The 17,878-nt window shown below is 38.7% G+C and overlaps 1 protein-coding gene across 6 annotated transcripts in view; it reads right to left on the bottom strand.

Moving 5' to 3' along the window:
• Nucleotides 1–17,878, bottom strand: part of LOC114453952 (sodium channel protein type 3 subunit alpha-like) — a 66,408-nt gene that overhangs the window by 8,811 nt on the left and 39,719 nt on the right. For all 6 annotated transcript variants that reach the window (XM_028433998.1, XM_028433995.1, XM_028433996.1 and 3 more), the window contains exons 9-11: nt 16,579–16,642; nt 751–892; nt 161–358 (exon numbers count right to left, since the gene is read on the bottom strand). In XM_028433998.1, coding sequence (XP_028289799.1) covers nt 161–358; nt 751–892; nt 16,579–16,642 — 404 coding nt within the window. The remainder of the gene's footprint in view (nt 1–160; nt 359–750; nt 893–16,578; nt 16,643–17,878) is intronic.

The raw sequence follows: 17,878 nt of genomic DNA, 5'->3' as shown, positions 1-17,878 counted from the left end.
GATACGTCAGTAGTTTTTTGATGCATCAGTAGTTTATCCCTTCAGTTTTGGCCCTGGAGGTGTAGCAAAGGCTAACAGGTGCTAACTGATGCTAACAAATGCTAACGGGTTTTAACAGATGCTAGTGGATGCTAACAGATGCTAATGGTTGCTTTGCTACCTGCTGCTCCTTCTTCAGCCTCTCCATGGCCTGCTGAAATTCTCGTTCCTTCTGACAGGCCTCAGCGATAGTGGCCTGGTTCTGCTCCTCGTACGCCATGGCCACCACGGCCAGGATCAGGTTGACCAGGTAGAAGGACCCCAGGAAGATCACCACCACGAAGAACACCATGTAGGTCTTACCGGCAGAACGCAGCGTCTGACAACAAAACCAAAAACACACCAACATTCGGTGTCAGAGTTCTTCAAGTCAGAATGTCTACGTCAACATGTATATCAGATGATGAATTAATGCTAACACTATTTAGCTCACAGTGATCCTTCACTGCTTGTACTGAAACACCGCTAGTTCTGCTCAAACTGGTGTCTGTGTTAACCGATGACTGACTTCTGAACACAACCAGCTAACACGAAGACTTAGTCACCATTTAATATGATCACCAGCTGCTTTACAACACCACTGGAGTCACTCAGACTCAGCATCTCAGTGTTACTACAGTGTTAGCTAATGCTAACTAGTCACTACTCAATGGTAAGAGCATCGGGGCGAGCTGAGATTTAGCTTTTGTGAGTGTGGGAGCACAAGGTTACCTGGTGGTAAAGGTTCTCCCAGTAGTCCTGAGTCATCAGTCTAAATAGTGACAGGAAGGCCCAACCGAAGGTGTCGAAGCTGGTGTAGCCGTAGTTTGGGTTCCGTCCCGCCTTCATACAGACAAAACCGTCCGGACATTTTCTGCAGCACAAACGGAGATGTTGAGATGTTAGGCTAATGTTAGCTAACCTGAGGAGAACGGTCATTGCACCTGTATTGCATGTTTATGGTGGCTGATGGGAAATGTAGCCACGTTGTTGCTTTTGCTCCTCCTCTTGTTATGTAAAGCTTAGATAACCACTTCCTTCAAACTTACACCGTGTGAAACCTGCTCCAGCTGCTGCTGCTGAGGGTTGCCAGGTTGGACAAGACCAACGAGTGGGATTTGGCAGTGACATTAAAAAAAAAAAACACACACAAAGGCTGACTAACAAGCCTTTATAAAACAGCCCAGCAGCAGAAAAATACATTCAAACACTTTTAAACACCTGCCAACAGCTACTTATCCACACATTACGGTACGTGACTAGTGAGTACACATACAGTACAAGTATTACGGTACGTGACTAGTGACTACACATACAGTACAAGTATTACGGTACGTGACTAGTGACTACACATACAGTACAAGTATTACGGGACATGACTAGTGACTACACATACAGTACAAGTATTACGGTACATGACTAGTGACTACGCATACAGTACAAGTATTACGGGACATGACTAGTGAATACACATACAGTACAAGTATTACGGGACATGACTAGTGAATACACATACAGTACAAGTATTACGGGACATGACTAGTGAATACACATACAGTACAAGTATTACGGGACATGACTAGTGAATACGCATACAGTACAAGTATTACGGTACATGACTAGTGAATACACATACAGTACAAGTATTACGGGACATGACTAGTGACTACACATACAGTACAAGTATTACGGGACATGCCTAGTGACTACACATACAGTACAAGTATTACGGGACATGCCTAGTGACTACACATACAGTACAAGTATTACGGTACATGACTAGTGACTACACATACAGTACAAGTATTACGGGACATGCCTAGTGACTACGCATACAGTACAAGTATTACGGTACATGACTAGTGACTACGCATACAGTATAAGTATTACGGTACAAGACTAGTGACTACGCATACAGTACAAGTATTACGGTACATGCCTAGTGACTACACATACAGTACAAGTATTACGGGACATGCCTAGTGACTACACATACAGCACAAGTATTACGGTACAAGACTAGTCACTACACATACAGTACAAGTATTACGGGACATGCCTAGTGACTACGCATACAGTACAAGTATTACGGGACATGCCTAGTGACTACACATACAGTACAAGTATTACGGTACATGACTAGTGACTACGCATACAGTACAAGTATTACGGGACATGCCTACAGATACAAACATTACAACCATTAACTTCAACTACAGAATCACAGCAGTAGTAAAAAAAAAAAAATCTCTATGAATATTTATCGTACAAGTTTATATTTATGAAAAGCTCATCATTCTTGTAGTGTTGACCTTTGACATTATGTGCAGACAAGGTAAAAAAAAAGAAAAAGAGAGACGGTGCTCAAAGTGGTACCATTGAACGACATTTCCTTTCAATGTGTGACCTTGACCTTTGAGCAAGGTCATATTTAAGGTCAAGGTCAGTCTTCTGTTTTTCCTGAATTATATAATTTGCCAATAAATCAAATTGCAAATACAGGTCTTGCCTTGTTTCATCTAATGTAGTTTATTATAGTCAAGTTCATTAAAGTCGGGTTTAACCTAGTCAATATTTATCTAGTTTAGTTACCTACGTTGTCTAGGGTTATATTTGTCAAAATTGATCTAGCCAAGTTTTATCTAATGTAGTTCCCTCTAGTCTAGTTTAATCTAGTTTATTTACTTTAGTCTGCTTTAACCTAGTCTAGTTTAATCTAGTTTATTTACTTTAGTCTGCTTTAACCTAGTCTAGTTTAATCTAGTTTGATTTCACCTCGTCTAGTTTAATTTAGTCTAGTTTAACTTAGTCTGGTTTAATCTAGTCTGATTTAACCAAGTCTAGTTTATTGTAACCTAATCACTACTGCTGACAAATCCTTGACAACATTTAGTTTATTTAAATAATTTGGTTTAAACTAGTCTAAGTTAGAGTTAATGCCTTTCCAAGAACCCAAGGTCAACTAAAGAGTGTCCACACACACACACACACACACACACACGCGCGCACGCACACACACTCTTCAAATCATCTAATGGCGAGTGTGTGAACATGGTGGTGTGTGAGTGCTGAGAGAGGACGAGAAGTGTGTGTGTGTCAGTTATCTGTCACACACCTCAGTGTGTGTCAATGTAGGGAAAACACTTCAGACGCACTAAAGGACACACACACACACACACACACACACACACACACACACACACACACACACACACACACACACACACACACACACACACACACACACACACACACACACACACACACACACACACACACCACAGAAGAAGAGTGATTGTTATTTCATGTACATCCAAATTTAGTCTAATTTTGATAATTTTATTAAAAGTCTGACTTAGTTTTAGTCTTACTTAAGTCAGAGATTAGTTTGATTTCACTGGTTTCATAATCAGTTTAGTTTAAATCTGTATAGTAGACATAGGAGCCTGCTTGTGCCCCATCCCCCCCCCCCCCGGGGGGGCACAAGCAGCACTAAAATAAACTCACAAAACGCCTCCAAAATCAAACTAAATTACAGAAAAAAAGGACAAAGATAGAAAATGACACAAATACAGAAAACTACACAATACAAACAGGTTTTTATTCTAATGCTGACATCTATGTTGATCATGTGACCCTCAGGTCAGATCACGTTTGTGGCCCCGCCCCCTGTGAAAACCGTTGTCTGTCTCTGCCGTAGACGGTTTAAACCAGGCTCAAGGTTTAACTCAAATACCCAGGCTAGATTAAACTACAATGGATTATAACTAATGAGATTAAACTAATCTAGTTTGATCTAGACTAGATTAACCTGGAGATCAAATATGAATACATTAGCCTATACTTGATATATTGAGGATGGATTAAACCAGGTTAGATTAATCTAAACTAGATTATCTAGACTAGACTAAATTGAACCAGATTCAAATGTATATAGATAAGAATTTAAACTGGATTAGATTGAACAAGACTAGTTTGAACTAGACTAGAGTAAATTATTCCACATAAACAGGATTAGACTAGGTTCAACTTGACCAGATTAATCTAAACTCATTTTAACATCACTCTATTACACCAGTATAGATTAAATAAAACTAGATTAAACCAGGTTAGAACTGTGTTTACACATGAGTTTACTGATGTAGACTAAAATAAACACAAGGAGATTAAATAAGATTTATTAAAACTAGTTTACATTAAACCAGATTAAGACATCCTTGAAAGAAAGAAGGACAAAATGATGGAGTTTGTAACACACACACACGCACACACACACACACGTGGAAGTAAACAGCCTCCTCTGGCAAACACAGCTTGGATACGGTTGCCATAGCGATGCCAAGCAATCTTTTCCTCTGGGACTTGAATTTACCTGCCTGTTATAATCAGGTGTGTGTGTGTGTCTTCCCACACACACACGCACACACACACACACACACACACACACACACACACACACAGGTTGTGTTGATCATAAATAACAGGGAGCTCTGTGTGTGTGTGTGTGTGTGTGTGTGTGTGTGTGTGTGTGTGTGTGTGTTTGCTGGATGATGAAGTGATAATAGTTCCCAGCAGGAGCAGCCGGTTGGTCTCCCCCTACATTCAGCTAAAGTTCAGCGCCGCGTCGTCTGCACCTTTCCACTCGTTGTGCTGTAAACGCTCTTTGTTGAGCGGGTGTGTCCCACGGCGCTCCAGCACAAATCGCCCCCGTGTTCGTTTGGATCTTTATGAGGAAAATGTCATGTTTCTATTGAGACGCGTTAGGACGACTTAACCTTTGCGCTCTGAGCTCCGTCTCTACATCCACGCTAACAACCTTTCCAACAACGGGAGACGCCAATTGCCAAACAAAACATGTTTTTTTCAAACACGTGTCAAACTCATGGCCCGGGGGCCAAATCCGGCTCTTTGGAGCATTCAATTTGGCCCCCAGGAGAAAGTAAAAATGACAGCAACATGAATCATTGTGTAAATCAAAGTAAACAATATTTGCAGGTTCCCAGTGTTTATATATAATCATTACATGATTGCAGCCATTTTTAATGTTAAACAGTTTAAAGCAGAACTAAGTAACTTTTTTAACCTTAGTAAATCCTTCTCATAGTCCCTGTGAGGGTAATAAAGTGTTTATGGGGTGATTGGGGGTCTTTCATCTCCCCCTACTGCAGCACTTGTAACGTTCCTACCTCTGACCCTGTGGCAGACGTACTGCTGTACCACAGCCCAATACATGCTAATGCTAGATTATGAACCTGCACACGGTTGTCTACTCATTCACTTTTCTCAAACTTATATCAGGGCGGAGCCAGCAAAAAAAAGGCAGAGAAGACACTCGCAACCCAACGCTCCATCAGGCAGCACACACACAAATATCCATCCATCCATTTTCAGAGCTGCTTTGTCAGCACACACACACACACACACACACACACACACACACACACACACACACACACACACACACACACACACACACACACACACACACACACACACACACACACACACACACACACACACACACACACATTTCCACACTCCCTTCCGTATTACTCCTACATTATTCATTTATTTCACTTGTCTCTCTTCTTCATACTGGTCACATGGTCACATGAGACTGTGTGTGAAAACACCCTTCACTGTTGAATTAGGATTTTTCAGTGATCGGTTGCTACTGTCTTGGGAGAACAAAGGTGTGCATGTAGCTGTGGGGTGGGGCTGGGGGCGGGGTGTGGAGTGTGTACGACAGTGACATAACCAAAAGGGACCTGTAGGTGCTTTATAAAGAAAACTCAAAATTCTTACAAAATCCTTCAATTTTCCCTAAATTCACATAATACTTCCCTTAACTAAATAGATATTGGTCACAATATCTCAGAGATTTAAAGTGTAGATCCTGTTAGGACTGATATCTGTCACTTATTGTTTGGATATGGTCAGTTTATTACATATTTAGTATTTTATGTATACGTAGAAATGCCATTGTTCTATGAATCTGTGATAACCACATTTATTTATTCATCTGAATAATATCCACTGTTATCCAGGAAGTTTATTATTATTATAGTCATCTTTATTTATTTATTTCAAATAAACAAAAAAAGAAATGGACGAAAACAAAAAGGAATAAACAAATCATAACACATTTGATTCATGAGACAAGGAAAAGGAAAAAGCCTATTCCTACCTCACTAACAAATGCAAAATCCAAAGAAATAAAATAACTAGACAACACAAATAAATACTTCAAACTATTAAGAAAAACATGCGCCATCAACAGTTGTGAGATTTACATTCTCCTTCTTCATTTATGTACTTTTCAAAGATTTTTTTTTTGTACATTTTTTTGAATTGCATTATATTTACACTTAGTTAAATCATCTTACATCTTAAAGATGGAAATCATTGTTTTATTTAGAAATAAAATGGGTTAAAAATGACCAAAAATGGTGGAAAAGGTGGTGAAATGGAATTTTAAAAACCACAGAAATTGTTTAAAAGCTATAAATTATGGTGGACAAAAACAAACAGAAAAAGTGGTAAATAGGGTTCAAAGTTCAATTAGTTTAAACTGGTAAATAATGAACATGACAAATGGTGAATGTGGTTAAAATGGTAAAAAAAATAATAATGAAATATGGTGAAAAGAGGTTAAAAGTGACAATAATGGGTCAAAATATGTGACATTAGGTGTAAAAGTGGTAGAAATGGTTTTTACTGTAAGTGCTGAACATGTTTGGAAAGTGAAAAAATGTGCAGAAAAGACATAAAATGTGATGTAGAAGTGTCAGAAATGGGAGAAATGTAGCAAAAATACATTAAAAGGAGCAAAAATATGACAAGAAAAAGTGATGAAAATAGGTAAAAAGTTTGGTTGATGAAAAAGAGTAAAAATGAGCAAAAACAGCCTCAAATTGTTGTCCCCAAATGGGGTCCTGACCCCAAGGTTGAGAACCCCTGCTCTAAAACGACCAGCAGACGTGGGAAACTCGTCTCTGTGTCTAGTGTTGTTCAGCACCAAAACACACACACACAACACGGCAGAAAAACACACACACACAACACGGCAGAAAAACACACAAAACGACAACAAAGACCATTTTGTGTTGAAAGACTTGAAGTTGTTCAGGATGCTTTTCTGTCTGAAGCCTGAGGAGGTGTTTGTGTTCAGCACAGATCAATGATGTGCACACGCACACGCACACACACACACACACGCACACGCACACACACACACACACACACATGCACACGCACACACGTGCATTCAGAGAGGAAAGATGTAACGGACGCTGCACAGACTGAAAGATGCGGAGGAGACGTTTTTGTCCTTAGTGAAACATCTTCATGTTTGTACATTTAATAACTGATCTATTCTCTATACATCTGAAACAGGGAGGAACAGATCTATTCCTGCTACGTCTTGAATAAACTCAAATTGTGAAAGTAGTGTAGTGTGCATCACAGACTTGTATTACTCGTATCGACGTGGATGGTCTCGTGTTCTCAGGTCTGGTTCTGGACTCAAACACAAAGTGTGTGTGTGTGTGTTTGTTGTTTTTAGCTCAGTCCCAGTCCCAGGCTTTTATGGTTTTGGGTTTCGGCATCAGGATGAGGTCATCTGATGGTCCAAAAATCACATTTCCTCCCCCGAGTGAAACCTGCTCCTGTTACTGCAGAGTTCACAGCGACCTGGTGCTGCAGGTTTAGGTACATCATCCTCCTCATCCTCATCTTCATCATCACCACAGCACACACACATCAGACACACACACAACTCAGAAATACAACAAACACACTTCTACTAAAAACACACTAAACATGATTAGACATTAACCCAAATTATACTAGAACTACTAGATCACATTAACATTGACTAGATTCATTTAGACCAAATTAATCTAGATTATGATAGATTGAATTACACTGGACTAGAATAATCTAATCTCAATGTTTCTCTAATTGGGGTACGTGTACCCCAAGGGGTACGCAATGGCACTACATGGGGTACTAGAGAGAGATAGAGTAGAAAATTAACAAATAAAGAGTCAGTCTAGATGATAAAACTATAGAAATCAATCTATCAATCTAAATTATTATTCTTTTTTTTTTACGAAAACAACACAATCTTAAACAGTATTTCAATACTTTCACTTTGTGAAATATAAATCTAGTTCAACAAAACAGCAGTAAAAATAACATCTGAGCTCAAACATGATCAAAAACTAATTCTAGAAAAAAATGTCTTTGGGGTCGCTAGAAATGATTGATATTAAAATAAAAATAAATAAAGTACCACTGCACTAAAAACTGTTTCATTCACTACTTTACAAAATGAGATTCTTTAAAATGTTATGATCTATAGATATTTTAAATAGTTTTCTAAGCTAAATGTTGTCGAACAAAGAGGGACTTGAGCCAAACAGTTTGACCACCACTGGTCAAGTTGTAGATACAAATTTCCCGCGCTTTTCCCACATTTTTTAATATCAAATTGATGAAAGAAATCCCAAAAAATCTCAGAATCCTGCAAATTTCCTCAAATTATTCCACTAAATTAAATAATTGTTCATAATATTATGAAACTGTAACTAAATTAAAGTTTAAGGTCATTTAATGCTTGGATACTGTCTGTCTCATATACATTATTCATTTATACGTGGAAGTGCAGACTAGGGCACATTAATGTTGACATTGTTCATGTTTAGTTAGCTTAGCACGTAGCGACATCAGATGCAGGTGTTTTGTGTTGCCAGGTTCTCTGTGATGATGGTTCAACGTCTACCTGCAGGTTTCTACATTCCTCCACTTCATGAGTCACGTGTAGCGAAGCTGTGGGATTCATTTAGTGCTCATCCAACTGAGCTCAGACAGAAAGTGTGTGTGTGTGTGTGTGTGTGTGCTGACAACACACACGCCCTCCCTGTGGAGCAGCGTTTCGGTGGTGGAAGCCTCGTTTGTGTCTTTGGCTGCATATTGGACAGACGACACATTCACAAAGTCACAGAGCTCATAACTCAACGCACACACGCACACACACACGCACACACACACACACACACACACACACACACACACACACACACAGACACACAGACACACGCACACACACACACACACACACGCACACACACACACACACACACAGACACACAGACACACACACACACGCGCACACACACACACACACACACACACACACACACGCACGCACGCACACACACACACGCACACACACACACACACACACACACACACACACACACACACGTGCACACGCACACACACACACACACACACACACGTGCACACACAATCAAACCCTCACTTTGAGAAATGTTTTCAGTGCTGTAGTGAAGGTATTGATCAGTATAGCTTTTAACATAATGTTTTAACCACTTATAACAGAGACGGACGGCGCGGTGCAACACACACACGAGCGTACACACACACGTGCGTGCACACACACACACAAAAAAAAAAAACTGTTAAACGTGCATCAACATGGCGACTCTCAGGCAGCACAGAGAAAGGCTGCAGATAAATTTGGAAACATAAAGCAGAAAACAGATACTGAAGTCATTTAGGATTGTGTGTGTGTGTGTGTGTGTGTGTGTGTGTGTGTTATCTCAGTGAAGCCTGGTTTTAATGCTCCTTATGAGGACGCCGCTGATATTTCAGCTTTAGCTGAACGTGAACCAATAACGTTCATGAGGGACCCACACAGTGTCTTTAAACTAGGGCTGGAACTTTAATGTGTTAATTGCGAATAATCAATTACAGAAAAATATTGCACTAAAAAAATAATGCAGTTATTCGCTTTTCTTTAGCACTCCAACCAGCTTGGAACTTTTCTCTTGTCACATGATCTCACTATACCATAATGCTGATGCACAGAGCGCAAAACAAGAAACAGGAAAACCAGAGGAGACGTTGCTCTGCTTTGTGGGCGTTTATTTTAGCTAGCACCTCAATGCTAAACATGTAGCAGCTAGCACCTCAATGCTAAACATGTAGCCGCTCGCACCTCAATGCTAAACATGTAGCAGCTAGCACCTCAATGCTAACATGTAGCAGCTAACACCTCAATGCTAACATGTAACAGCTAGCACCTCAATGCTAAACATGTAGCAGCTAGCACCTCAATGCTAAACATGTAGCAGCTAGCACCTCAATGCTAAACATGTAGCCGCTCGCACCTCAATGCTAAACATGTAGCAGCTAGCACCTCAATGCTAACATGTAGCAGCTAGCACCTCAATGCAAACATGTAACAGCTAGCACCTCAATGCTAAAACTGTAGCAGCTAGCATCAATGCAAACATGTAGCAGCTAACACCTCAATGCTAACATGTAGCAGCTAACACCTCAATGCTAACATGTAGCAGCTAGCATCAATGCTAACATGTAGCAGCTAACACCTCAATGCTAACATGTAGCAGCTAACACCTCAATGCTAACATGTAGCAGCTAGCATCAATGCAAACATGTATCAGCTAACACCTCAATGCTAACATGTAGCAGCTAGCATCAATGCTAACATGTAGCAGCTAGCGGGGACAATGGTCCTAGTGGAGCAGACAGTGTCTCCAAGCCACACTGACACTCAGACAGGGTTCAGAACCAATAATAAATCCATGAGTGACAAATGAACAAAGTCAGTGATAAATGATTGTAGTGACAGTCGACCACTCTGTGGTAGAGGATGTGGGCGGGGCTAGAAGCACTGCTACAGATAGCATCGTCTGACCAAACTTATCAACTGTTATGTAGAAAAACTATTTCAGACTAAATTCATCATCTTCATCAGTTGTTCTGTTTATTTCATGATATCACAGATATTATAAATATTTTACATTGTTTAGTTTATATTTCTCTGGAACGTTCTGGACTAAATGATGTTTTGATTTTAATACAAAAACACATTTGTTTTAGAAAGTTCATGAAAAATCCTGAAACTTTCAGTAACTGCTGGTTTTTATGTAGAAGTAAACTTTGCAACCTACACTTAGGTGTGACATATAAACAGAAAACAAATATATTGGCTTTATATGATAATAATCATTAAACATCGTCGTATAAAGATGATTTATTCTCTCTTTCTCTTTTGTTTGGATGTGAAAACCTTGGATTCTTTAAAAGTCTGAGAAACGTTGCTGCATTGCTAACGAGGCTTTGTTTGGGATAAGTTCAGATTTTATTTATTTTATTTTACGTGTGACTTTATTTGTCAGAGACAAAGTAAATTCACTGACTTTCCAGTGAACGTAGCAGAGTTAGCCAACAGCTATTTTCCTCTGTTGTCCCTGGACAGATGTTACAAAGTCATCCCTGGACGATGCGTTCAGGGACCTGCAGCCTCACAGCTGGTTCTCATCCAGTCATCCTCTCCCATTACATTTATCTCTCAGAATCTCAGCGCTGAGGTTTTATCAGCACAAAGGAAATAAGATGAGGTTTGGAGCTGATGATGTTTAACACACACACACACACACACACACACACACACACACACACACACACACACACACGCCGCACACGCACGCACAATAATCAAACTTTTATTTTAGCTTCCACCCATGTAGAATCTGAGCAAAATGAAACTATTTTAATTCCGTTTGATTATTCATCAACAATCATTTCTATTGGTCTTTTACTTTGAAAATCCTCCCTGTATTTAAATAAGCGTTTCTGTTGATGGTTAATGAGCCTGATCAAAGGATTGTTCATGTTCGCCTCATGGTTCTCATTGGTTCACTCATTAGAAAACATTTGTCGTTCTTATTTTGAAACTCTTGCCAGGGGAAGTGAAGCAACGAGCTTGACAAATTAGTTTATCATTAGTCTAGTCTGATATGGGCAAACTGGTGGTCCAGGGGCCACATGTGGCCCTCAGTCTAAATTTGTGTTTGCCCCTAAGTAAACAAACACAAAATTGCCAAAATACACAAAATTACTCCCAGATCACATAAAAAGACTATAAGAATAACAGAACAATTTACAAAACAAATTACCAAAATACACAAAAAATATTACTTCAAAAACATACAACAAATTGCTGAAAATCACACAAAAGGATAAGAAAAATACAAAAAATGACAACCAAAATGAACAGAAAGAACTGGAAAATACACAAAAATATACCAAATACACAAAAATGAGAAAAAAAACACAAATCAACAACGAAAACACACAAACTCAGTTGTTGTTTCCTTGTGTTAATGCTTAGACTGGTCATTATTATTAGACAGAACAACTTAACTGTATAGGTTTAACTGGTCTTTATTATAACTTGTTAATGTGAACGCCTCATCATTAAAACACAATAAAAACACTTCAGATGAAGCTCTGCATTTATTTACACCTTTAACACCAACACAGAATCAGATAACATGATCACCAGTCTAACTGTAGCACCCAGCAGTATCAGCACTTAATGACGCAAAACCACTCACAAGATAACATGGTCACCAGGACAACTGTAACACCGACAATATAAGAACAAAAAAAATCAATAAGAACATTAAAATCAGCAGCATAACATCTATAACGCTATAATGTATAACAGTGGTTCCCAAACGGTGTGCCGTGGCCCACTGGTGAGCCTTGAGGCATGTCCAGGTGTACCGTGGGATTTTGTAACAACCATAGTGTTGTGGCGATCTGAGCATGTAATGCACCTCAACAGGTGAGCACAATCGCACTGATGAGAAAGTCACTCTATAAACGTCCTTTAGCTGTGAACAACGGAGCTGAGAACATCTGAAACGTGCACTAACAATACGCACGGGAACAGAACTGAAACCAAAGAGCTACTGGTGAGCTCATAATGACTGGACTGTTCAAATATAACTCATCATTTTAGAATTCATTGTTTATATGAGAAGAGGAAAATAGTTTATGTATTTAAGGGCGAAAATAAGTTAGTAGTTAAAATGTATCTTTAATGAAATTCAGAGTGAAAATATTTATTTATGTATGAAAATAGTATAATATAAAAGTATTTCTTTTGAGAAATTGTTAAATTAAAATTGTAATATCTATAATTGATATAAACATAAGGAAAAAGGTTTCAGGTTATTAAAATAGACAGTTTTCTGTTTGGTTTATGCCTCATTTTTTTAAAAAAATTTTATGCCTCAATTTACAAATTATTACCTGCATTGATTTAATAAAAAAAAGTTTAAAATATATTTTTACCAAATGAAATGTACTGACCAGAAATTGTGTTTATTTGCATTAACCATGTTTGATGAAAAATGATGAACTTATTAACATTGTGTTTTATGTTTAAAGGTTTTTATCTTTTTCTGTCACTGGAAAGAATAAAAGTTAGAAGGAGTGAAATCTTGAGTTTGGTTTAAGTTCTTCCTTTTTCACGTGTGGGAATCCATGACGTTATAAACACACTGACACAAACATTATTATTGTAATATACAACTACACAAACATCATTATATTTGAATTCACTACTTTGTAGATGCACTCATTTCATAACAGAGACGAACTCTAAGCCTGAAAACAAGCAGGCGGGAATTCAAAGTCTGTAGAACAACATTAAAACGGAGAAACAGTGAGAGGGAAAATACAGCGCTTTCTTCTACAATCGCCCATTTTCTCTTATTCTGAAAAGAATTCTATAACAACAATAAACAAACTAGGCATGACCTGTATTTGCAAAGCAAATATGTATTTGGCAATAGAAAATTGAAAAAACTGGCCTCAATGACAACCATTATCTGGATTTGTTGACAAGTTTGTTCTTTTTATTAATTAAACTGAAAGTAATAATGCAGGAAAAACAGAAGACTGACCTTGACCTTAAATATAGCCTTAAGAGAAGGTCAAGGTCACACATTGAAAGGAAATTTTGTTCAATGGTACCAGTCTGAGCACTGCATCTCAATTTGTGGCCATGTTATAAGAAAAAGTAGCTTTGTCGTCCTGAGAGCGTTGAGGTCTCACTTTTTTCACTTTTCTGAGGAGTTCTTGACCTTAAATATGACCTTGAGCGAAGGACAAGGTCAGACATTGAAATTAAATGTTGTTCAATGGTACCGGTGGCCAAGTTATTGGGAAAAAAGTATTTTATTTTATTTGTGATGTCATGAACTCTGACCCCTACCGATCTTTTTACTGGTAGGTCGTACAGCTTCAGTCCAACAAAATAAAATATTCCACTTGCGATAATCTTTTCATAAATGTAAGCATCAAACTTGTACAATAAATATTGGTAGAGTTATGGAAATTTTTGGTTTTTGGCAATTGACAACCTTGACCTTGACATTTTGGCTCTAAAAAAGGTCGACTGCACATCCTGAACATTGTCCCTATGAGATGATACATGTGTCATTAGAGCTGCATTAATAACGTAGGAAGAGTTCTAGGACAAAGGAGTTGTGGAAGAAAAATAACAAGAACTCCTACGAGAAGAATGTATTTAGCAATTTCCAATTGCCAAATACAAAAAATATGATAAAAAATTGAATAACATTTATTTTCAAACTTTTTCTTTAAACATTATTTTGTGCGTTTCCATTGAAAACGGTGCGTGGAACCCTGAGGTGTGAATGGGACTCAGTGATTGGTTCCTGGGTTCAGATGTGATTTCTATAATCCTGAGTGACTTCAGGTCAGTTTAAATGATCAGGTTAGTTTAGTTTAGTTTGTGTGAATGGTTGGAAGCAGACGTGCATGTGTTTTTAACTGTACATGTTTGTGTGTTAGTGAAACATCTGGATGGTTCCTGTCCAGATGTTGCTCTCTGTCTGCTCTCATCATCTTTCTGCTCTTCACCTCTCCTGAACTTCCTCTCTGGGTTTCCTGGTTTTCATCTGCTCACTCAACAATTTCTTCAGTGTTTGGAGGACGACGTCTTTTCTTCACGTCCACTCCGACTACCGTCACCTCCGTGTCAGCGTCTACGCTGCCAGCGCTGTCAGCCTGGACGCTAGTGATGCTAGTGACGCTAGTGTTTCCTGACGTGTCACATGACAGAAGCAGTGATGACATACGCAGGTTTCTGCCTCAGGCCCAGAACATCAGCTCAAGAACCCAAACAATGACAACTGTACGGTTTCTAATCACAGCATCGTCTACACCAGTGGTTCTCAACCTTTTCAAAATAAAGGTCCCATAGAGCAGGGACCCCCACTGTAGCTGAAGGTGGTTGAACACAGACATGAACATTGAAGAACAGTCATGTGGAGACAGGACCATCTATAAGGGGGAATAAAGGAGAGATTTTTGGGGTCCATCCATAAAGTCAGTAAAATGATGGTCTATTGTTCTATGAATCTGTGATAACCACATTTATTTATTCATCTGAATAATATCCACTGTTATCCAGGAACGTTTATTATTATTATTATTATTATAGTCATCTTAAAGATGGAAATCATGGTTTTAATCACTAATAAAATGATTTAAAAATGACCAGAAATGGTGGAAAAGGTGATGAAATGGGATTTTAAAAAACACAGATATTGGTTAAAAGTTGCAAATTAGAGTGGACAAAAATGAACAAAACAAGTTTGGATGAACTATGAACTACGTCAGGGCCACCGGAGCGTTGAAATAACAAATGACTCAGTTCCACCGAGTAAAAATAGGTCTCTGAGAGGCTCTAGACATAGAATATCTATGTCAGATTACAGCTAGATTCAACGAGCATTAACGGAGGAGTAGCCATTTGAAAAATGGGGCCCCCACATACAGAGTAATGAGCCCCATTCAAATATTGGTATGTGTCAATAATTCGGTACCACCAACTGTCACAATTTGACTCACAAATAAACGACTTTAATGGAAATTGGTCCCATTTCACAAAAAGCTCCAGTATCTCATCATATTCATAGAATATTCATACCAAACTGCATTCTGATCTAACGAGAACTAACGGAGGAGTAGTTCTTTTAAAAAGTCCCCCTGGAACCCAAATAAAAAAATCGGGCTCCGAGCATCAATGCGTACACATCCATAGATTATAGATACCACATTTCAGCCAGATCTGTTCATGAATAACAGAAGATTTTAAATAGTGTACACAACAACAACAACAACAACAACAAAGTGAGGGCGTTTAGAGTCGGTAGCCCAGCCTACAAAATATTCTTCATTTCTTGTTGACCTTTCTGAGTGAAATGAGCTGAGGAGAACTCCATGGCTTTAGGAGGAGCTTCATGTTCTTCAGTCACAGTTTGGAGAATAAACCAAACCATTGTTTCAGGGAGCAGTGGAACATCTCAGATGGTTTAGGGTTTGGAGGGGTGTTTAGATATTTTCAGACTCTCTGTGAACTCCAGGAGAACTTTGGACCAATATATGGATGAAGATCTGTTTCAGGGAGTGACCATGAAACTCAGACTTTAGACTCCTATGATGACCTGCTTTTAGGACCAGCTGTAGAACCATGTGACAAATGGGAGGAGCCTACTCAGACACAAATGTCACATGGATGGCCGGCGGACCCAAAGCCTGATCCTGATTTACACACACACACACACACACACACACACACACCGGCGTCACGTCTGCTCACGTCTAATGTTGTCCACTCACCCTGCGTCGCTGCTGTTCCCACAGATCAAAGCGTCCTTGGCTCCCTCCACCCTGTAGAAGTTATCTGTGGACACACATACACACAGTCAGTGTGGACTCTTATTGTGAAGGGCAGCTTTGCTACATTAATCAATCCCTCAATCTTTATTTCTGGAGCACTTTTCATCCATTAAAAGAAGCACAAAGTGCTCTACCGTCAACACACGATTAAAAATGCAAAGATATAAAACAGATGAGATTAAGGGGCTTCTTCTTCTTCTTCTTCTTCTTCTTCTTCTTCTTCTTCTACACGTCTTATTCTCCCACAGAGTACATTTATTCATTATGTGTTGAACAGGTTTTTAAAGTCAAACATCTGATCATCAGCAGCTTCACTCCCCCCCCCCCCCCCCCCCCCCCCCCCCCCCCCGCCCACCCAGAGTGACGACGTCGCACAAACAGGAAAATTGTGTCAGCGTGACGCCTTCACACGCCGACTAATTTCATTTCTCCTTAAAAATCCTGAGAGAACGAGTCAGCACAGGAACGCCACACGGAACCGAGAGAACACGTTAATCTGCTCAGTGACGCCAGGCAGAGCTCGTTAGGGTCGTTAATCAGAGCAGGAGCACAACATTAACAAATAAAGATTTCATTATTAATAAATAGTCATAATAATAATAATAATGTGAAAAAAATCAATATTAATAATACTTTATTTTTTCACATTACTTTGATTTATTAATAATAATATCTTTATTGTAGTTGCACTCAGAAGCACAGCACAATGACAACAAAAATATTATTATTAATAAATAATAATAATAATAATAATAATAATAATGTGAAAAAAATAAATAAATAGAAATAATTATAAAAACAATAATAAATAATGTGAAAAAACTAAGAGTGTTAAACAACAACATTACACATTATAATAGTAATGTATCTATCTATAAAGCAGCAATGGTCTGCGTGTGTGCGTGTGTGTGTGCGTGTGTGTATAGCAAAAATCTCCCCGACACGGTACGAGTTCAACCTGAAACTTCCAAATACCACAAGTGTGTGTATCTGTTATTTTGGAGTAATTTGGTGTAGCATAACGTTGATATTAAGATGACAGCATTGAGGTATTGAGTGTGGGACTTCGGGTTCATGACGTCACTGTGTCGCAGTTTGTTTGGGTTAAAAAAATAAAATAAAATAAATAATATTAACAACATTAAAAACAAATCAGTACTTTATTTATCCCAGGGTGGAATTACTTACGTTAATAATAGTAATGTGAATAAGGTAAAAACAAAAACAAAAATAAAACATT

This window comes from Gouania willdenowi, chromosome 20, assembly GCF_900634775.1.
Source record: "Gouania willdenowi chromosome 20, fGouWil2.1, whole genome shotgun sequence".
In the NCBI taxonomy this organism is placed as follows: Eukaryota; Metazoa; Chordata; class Actinopteri; order Blenniiformes; family Gobiesocidae; genus Gouania; species Gouania willdenowi.
This window is presented reverse-complemented; position numbering and strand designations above follow the sequence as displayed.